Genomic DNA, 7,061 nt, shown 5'->3' with positions numbered 1-7,061 from the left:
ATTCATACCGATAAAAAATCTTTATAATGTAAACCAAATTGAAACTTCAAATTCTCACATAAAGTCACCTTCGAATGGAATTTGAAATATAATCTATTTAAGTTAAGCAAAATAAAAAGAATATAACTAGAAAATTAATTATAAAAATGAAAATGAGAAAAAAAGAATCGATGAAGTTAAGAAAAAAATAGTATAACAAATTGTTTTCAATTGTTTGGATTAATAAAAAAAAAAGTGAATGAAAAGATAACAAATAATGTTCAAAACCTTATTTTTATATTAATTGAAAACAAGTTTTAATATAGTGAAAACGAGAAAAGGAACCGAGAACTTTTTTCTTTACTAAACAAATGGTAAAAAAATTAATATACCTACACATTTCATCCCTTTACCATTTTTTTTTTCATTATTTCATAGAAAGAAACCATTAGAGAATTAAAATGAAGCAATTTGAAAATTCTTTCATGAAAGCATTAAGCGATTTGGAGCACAAAATCTAATTATATAACTGCCTGATTTCTCATCCCTTAAATCAACCCCCCAAATTCAACAACTTCAATCTTAAAATCTTTACATGATAGATCGGCAAAATTCTTAATGATACACATTCCTTCAACAAGAACATGAAACTTAAATTTAAAGTCCGAAAAATCACTCCCAACACATACAATCTAGCAGTCTCTCGGACCAACAATACGATAATAAGGCTTAAATTCAAGGTCAATAAAATCTCTAACGATACAAATACCAATAAAAACAATCAAATCAACTCGTTACTTTGTGCTAAAAACAACAATGAGCTATTTGTTAATAAAACCTCAACATTAATTTAGAAATAATCAATGCTTTATTAATTAATTTTAAAATCTTAAATATTCTTCAAATATTAATTATTTATTAATAATTTTATTTAGAAGCCACTGCTAACAAATTCATATTTCTAGAAATGGCATTAGAGTGGCAATCTTTTTCTATATGCTCACAGAATTGTCATCAACCTGTAGCATTAAGTTTAGTGTCAAATTTTCATAATAGGGATATGATCCTAAAATATTTAAGAATATTGCGAATTGCCAAATCGCCATTATTGGACCAAACTGAGATTGAAAAATGTGTGATCATGAGTAGTAACTTTGGAAAGAGAAACCCTATCACAAAATTAGACAGGTTCTGAGCCTTAAAGGACACCCACCCACTTTGCGTGGGTCTTCCTATTCCTGGCCCCAGGTACTTGATTCAAGTGTTTGTGACATCTCGTAAATACTATATTGATTTCAAACAATATTTCCTCAGTGATGTTCCACTTGTTACTGCAACTTATGCCACTATCCTTGCATATGTAAAGCATGGCACTAGTTCCCAAAGAGTTGGGAAGTAACTCTGATCTTCCTCACATAGTATTAAAAGACCGAGAGTAGGAACTGTTTTAACTTAATCCAATATAAATGAACAATATTAACAAAGTTGATATTGCTACACTACATTCAAACAAAAACTCGACTACTTTAACATAAGATCAAAATTCTATCCATATTAAAACCATAGTAATGATGCCTAATGCAGTAAAGCAAATACCTACTACAATCCATGACAATAAGCAACTATGTGCCCATGTTCTCTATCTTATTATCACCTTCATTCCAAGACTTGAAGTTCCTAGCTGTGTAAAGCAACTTTCAAATAAGACACAAACATACATAGATTCTCTGACCAAGTTGATGATGCATCTTAATTGATGATCGAACCCTTTGTTGCTTGATTATCTTGGGGTTGTGCTATCTAGACTTTATTCAAAACTCAATCAAGAGAAATACGACGGTTACATGTCAAACAGATTGGGATATGAACAGGATTTCTCATTTCTTACCACATGAGAATCTTGTTCATATTATATATTCATAAATAGTTGTTAGGGAAATCCTGTTTGACATTAAGCTATCATAATTTTCTTGCGTTGGGTTATTGAACAAAGCCCCATAGTAGCACAATCCAAGACGATCAAGTAAATCAACCAATCGTCAAAATCCAACGAGATGGACCATCAATTAAGACACAACCCAAGATGATCTCGATTGAAAGTTGCTTCAATGTAGTTATCGCTGCAACATCAAATTGTGGACTGAAGGATGAAAACAGAACATGTACACTTCAAAAAGCCTACATAAGTTACCCTAAATTCTAAAGATTACAAACTTCGTTTGTTGTTGCACTGCAAGCAATGCGCAACTTACAAAGGCAGGGATAGTCAGACAATTTGCAGGGACTAGTGAGAAGATCGATAGGATATAATAACTATTTGTTTGAAATCCATATTCAGTATCTACGAGATGCCACAAACCCATTTGTTTCTGCAAGCATCAAGCATCCAGTACCCACGCTAAGAATCAGCAGCCTTAATTAAAGGATGTAACTGTCAAATTTTTTGCAACTTGTAAACCCTAGATCATGCTAGGATTTCTTGCCAAAACATTATTGCAATCTCAGGTTGACCATTGATGATAATTTATCCATTATCGACACACTTGAATGCTTTAATCAAGTTTCCCCAGATGTCTTTTTACTAGAATAGTAACTTCGAAACACAAGAAAAGAGAAATGACAAATATTCGTTCATCTATTCCTTGTACTAATAACTATGAGATCAAAATAGAACCAGCGTCTGTTTCGATCTGGCCTCAAGGTAAGGAACAGTGATACTAACAAAAGCTATTCTGATGTCAAAAAATTCTTTTCTGATGGTCAAGGTTGCGTGCCTCTTAAATGATAGGATTAAGTGAAGGGGTGTAATAGGTAAGAGAATCATTTCATTCAATACAATACCATTTTCACATGGTATCAGAGCAGGTTCTCTGATCTACCTCTAGGGTCTCTACTGTCTGCCGGCGGCCGGCCGCCATGGCCGCCGGCAGCCCCTACAGTTTCCGGTGACAGCCCTCAAATTCCATTTTCTCTTCTTCTCTGCGCACCCGTTCAGACCGAGTGTGCCACTGCTGTCGCCGCCACTTTCCGCTGCCATCGCTGCTGACTCCGTCGCCACCGCCGCCGCCGCTGCCGCCGCCGCCGCCGGCCACCGTCACAGTTTCGACGGGTGACCATCGGATCTGGACCGTCTCCTTGAGCGACGGCCAACCCTACCGGAGACAGGACCAGAATCCTCCGAACGCGCCGCCACGGAGCTCTTCTTTCCGGCCAGTCCGCCGCCGGCCGTCACCGTTTCGACCGGTGACCAGCAGATCTGGAGCGTCTCCTCGAGCGACGGCCAACCCCGCCAGAGACAACACCAGATTCCTCTCAACGCGCCTCCACGCGGCTCCTCTTTCCGGTAGATCTCGGACGCGTATAGCCACGCGCCGCCTTGTCGCCGGCCACCGTCACCGTTCCGACCAGCGACCACTGGATCTGGCTCGCCTCTTCACGCGACGACCAACCCCACCGGTGCCGGCGTCCGAAACCTCCGCACCAGCTGTCACGCGCCGCTTCTTCTCGGCCAGTCTCGGCCGCGTGTTCTGCACGCGCCGCCTTCCCGGTGCCGGAGTTTCCCCGCGACACCTCCATAGCCGTCGTCGGAGCTCCCTCTTTTGTTTCGACCATCAGAGCAGCCGTTGCTGCCATCTTCGTCTCTGCCGTTGGTGTCCAGGCGCCGTTTTGCAACTGTCCGACGCCGTGTGCCGCTGACCAGGCGCCGTTTGCCACTGTCCAGTCATTGTTTGCCGCTGTCCGCGCCGTCTGCTGCTGTCCAGGTGCCGTTTCCGCTGTCCGCGCGGTCTGTCGCTGTCCGCGCGGTATGCCGCTGTCCACGCGCCGTTTTTCTGCTTTCCGATACCGTTTGTCGCTGTCCAGGCCCCTTTTGACCACTGTCCAGCCACTATTGACCGCTGTCCAGGTGCCGTTTCCGCTGTCCAGCGCCGTTTTGTCGTTGTCCAAGCGAAGTTTGCCGATGTTCTTGCACTATTTGCTGCTGTTCGGCACAGCCGCGGTTCGGTGCTAGAGTTAGCCCGATCTTCTTGCACAGTTTGCCGCTGTTCGGTGCTAGAGTTAGCCCGATCTTCTTGTGATACACTGCTACGTATCACCACTTGGGAGTTGTCCAGCAAAGAATTTTGGACCTCCAATTTGGATCTTTGATGCCTTTGTTTCAGTATTATAGCTTAATATTTTGTTTCTATTTTAGTGGTCCAGCAACTGTGATATTCCACATTTCCGCCGTTCACACTAAGGGGGAGTACGTTTCCAAGACACTGCAAGTCACATGTATATGGGTGTAGTCCCTGCAGTTTTGTAGATTTCAGCTACTACTGTTGATCCCGTCACCCAGCCATCATTGATGAGGATTTAGTGTAGTCCCTGCAGTTTTGTAGCTCTTAGCTTTCAGCTACCACTGTTGATCCCGTCACTCATCCATCATTGATTGGAGAATCAGTCCTTGCAGTTTGTCATTGGCCACCAATGCTTTCCTTCATCCACTTTTGAAGTTGAAGTTTCACAAGCTGCTGTTGTCCATCTATGTTTGCCTCACACTCTTGAAGACAAATCATCTAGTTCAACACCGAGTTCATCTATTCCAAGCTTAGTACATACAATATGTATGCTCTAGCTTGAGGGGGAGTGTTAGAATTATTGTATTTGTATTTAGATGTGAGTTGTGAGTGTGCTGTATGTGAGTGTGTGTGAGGTGTGTACCACTCACTTACTCCTATAAGTATAGGATTAAGTGAAGGGGTGTAATAGGTAAGAGAATCATTTCATTCAATACAATACCATTTTCACAGAAACTAAGGAAAAAGTTTTTCCTTGTACAATATCTTTGGTGAGAATATACATTAGAAAAAAGCTTAGTCGATGTATTCTTCTGCATGAAGTATACAGTCGATGCACAAAAAATAAGGACAGTTAGACCAGTAGGTTATGAAGAAGAATATGCTAAGGTTTAGAGCCTAAGTGACAAAGACAATGATCTTAATGCAGTTCAAAGTGTGACTTAGCTTTGCTAAGGGTTGTTTCACAGGCATGGGAGTCATGAGGATCATCAGAGGTAGTGAGGCCAATGCGTACTCTATGGACCCAGTACCCAATGGCTTTGTCAACACCATCATTTGCAAGTTTGTTGGCATTTCATTGCAAGCTTTGTTTAAACATTCTGTTCAATTATTTCCAATTGAAAAATTAAAAATTCTGAGAAAATTATGTGAGATTAAAATCGCACGTGAGAGAAATTAGAAACTGTGTGTAGGTGAACGTACACTAAAGGGAGATATACCATAATTTGTTGAATTTAAATACAATGTAGTTTAGAAACCCCTTATCCCGAGCAGAGCAGTCCGATTCAAAGTTGATGGCAAGAATGTCTGTGCATGTCCAGAAGGTGAACTATTTGATACTCTGCATGCAGCGGGATCAAAACAAGAAAGGAAATGAAGCCTGTGATAACATGTAAGTTTAAGAGAGACAGAGGGAAGAAAGGTACACTATTCCTATAGCCTAATTGGGAATTTGGGGGGACATGTAGATGAGCAGGCATTATAATTTTACCAACTAGAAATGGATCCACCACGCCATGAAAATTCCCACTCGAAGAGGGTGTTGCATCGGTTACAATCCAGCTGCAGCTGATCATTCACTCTGCAATCTGTCCATATGGCAAGCAATTAAAAGTATAAACAAGTAATTTGAAATAGAGTCACTATCCAAAAGAAGACGCAAGGCTAATCGCTGATAAAAGAAAAAAAGATGACTAACTTGATTAAGAGGATTGTCAGGAGATTTCTTCCATAGCTTCCATATCAAGTCCTTGTACTGATTATGAGTAAGACCCGGTTTCTCTTCTTTCAGCTTAGGGAGTTCGGCTTCTTCGAATGCCTGCAAGGTATGGTTAGCGGATCGAATCAAATAAATGATAAAAAGTGAAAAATAGAATGAATTTATACCTTGAAGGAGGCCTTGAGGCGCCTCTCGGGATGGCGATCGGGGGGCAAGTTGTCGGCAACAGTCATCTGAGCGATGGCATCATCCAAAGATCTCGCTTCGATGATAGAATCGTCGCGATTAGTGTTGGACACGAGAACCATTCTTTCGTACTCATCCTCTGCAGCAGTGCGACTCTGCCGCTTCTTCACCTCCTCCGCCTTCTTCTCAGCCTCCGCCTGCTCCTCTTCCCGCCGCCGCCTCAGCTCCACTTCTGTCACCTTCGGCACGGGTATCGACACCCGGTTCGCCTTCTTGTCCACCTTTTTCATCGCCTTTTCCAGCTCCTTCTCCTCCTGCTCCGCCAACCTACGCGCCTCCGCCCGACGCGCGGCTGCTTCGGCCCTCTTTTCGGCCTCGTCCTCCTTCTTCTTTGCTGCTCGTGACTTAGAGCCCTCTGCCTCTTGCCAGTACTGATCCTCCTTTTGTCGAGTCTCCTTCTCCTTGCGATCCGTTTCCGCCGCGCTCTTACGCGCCCTCGCTGCCTCCGCCTTGGTGTTCACCCCCATCTTCTTCGGCATCTTACTTAGGGTTTACTTTTCTTCCGGTGCTGATGCTGCTGTATCAATAATTTGATGCGTGCCGTGACCACATTATATATTCACGAGGGACAGGTAGCTGACGTTCAGTTCCGTTCCTTCCTTCTCGATCATTCTTTATTTCTAGGCCATTTCTTTTTCCACATGTACTTTGCATCTGCACCCATTGGAGGCTTAAAAGACCAAACTATCCCTTTGTCTTTTGCGCAATTTTTTACCTTGTCCTTTACCTTTTACCGTGGATGAAATTGGATTCTGCAGTTTAAAATGTTTAATTAAAAAGAAAATTATGAAGAAAATTAATAAATAAAGATTTTTTAATTTATACAATTTGAAAAACATGTTTAAATTATGTAATTTGAAAGTTTTTTTCTTGAAATAACTACTTTTATAAGCTGTATTTAATTATTTTTATATAAAATATATTTTTAAATCGTGTAATCTACATTTTTTTATACAAAAAGTAATTATTGAGAGTAGAAAATAAATTATGAGTTATACAATTAAAAAAATATACTATTTGATAATATAATTTAAAACTCGTCAAGATAAAATAAGAAT

General features: G+C 41.0%; 1 protein-coding gene across 3 annotated transcripts; it reads right to left on the bottom strand.

The window, feature by feature from the left end:
- Positions 1-3,874: 3,874 nt before the first annotated feature.
- LOC124832261 (coiled-coil protein) lies at positions 3,875-6,551 on the bottom strand. 3 transcript variants are annotated; one of them, XR_015784478.1, is made up of 5 exons: positions 5,925-6,551; positions 5,737-5,856; positions 5,530-5,626; positions 5,258-5,379; positions 3,875-5,137 (listed from the first exon to the last, which is right to left on the bottom strand). XR_015784478.1 is itself a non-coding variant. In XM_047306421.2 (3 exons), the coding sequence occupies exons 1-3, from the start codon at positions 6,480-6,482 to the stop codon at positions 5,615-5,617; spliced, it is 690 nt and encodes a 229-aa protein (XP_047162377.1). In that variant the 5' UTR covers positions 6,483-6,551; the 3' UTR covers positions 5,228-5,614. The 3 variants fall into 3 exon arrangements, 1 of the variants encoding a protein (XP_047162377.1); XR_007028335.2 differs by lacking the exon at positions 3,875-5,137 and having other exon boundaries at positions 5,228-5,379; XM_047306421.2 differs by lacking the exon at positions 3,875-5,137 and having other exon boundaries at positions 5,228-5,626.
- Between the last annotated feature and the right edge of the window lie 510 nt (positions 6,552-7,061).

This window comes from Vigna umbellata, chromosome 2 (genome assembly GCF_029865625.1).
Source record: "Vigna umbellata cultivar VRB3 chromosome 2, Vumbellata_1.0, whole genome shotgun sequence".
Classification (NCBI taxonomy): domain Eukaryota; kingdom Viridiplantae; phylum Streptophyta; class Magnoliopsida; order Fabales; family Fabaceae; genus Vigna; species Vigna umbellata.
Note: the sequence above shows the minus strand (reverse complement) of the source record. Positions and strands in the feature narration are given on the sequence as shown.

What these genes read in the sequence shown, in the direction of transcription:
- LOC124832261 (XM_047306421.2), bottom strand. Translation starts at nt 6,482, where the DNA reads ATGCCGAAGAAGATGGGGGTGAACACCAAGGCGGAGGCAGCGAGGGCG. An exon ending in GCCTCAAGGCCTCCTTCAAG is followed by an intron (nt 5,857 to 5,924) that starts GTATAAATTCAT and finishes CATACCTTGCAG; the next exon opens with GCATTCGAAGAAGCCGAACT.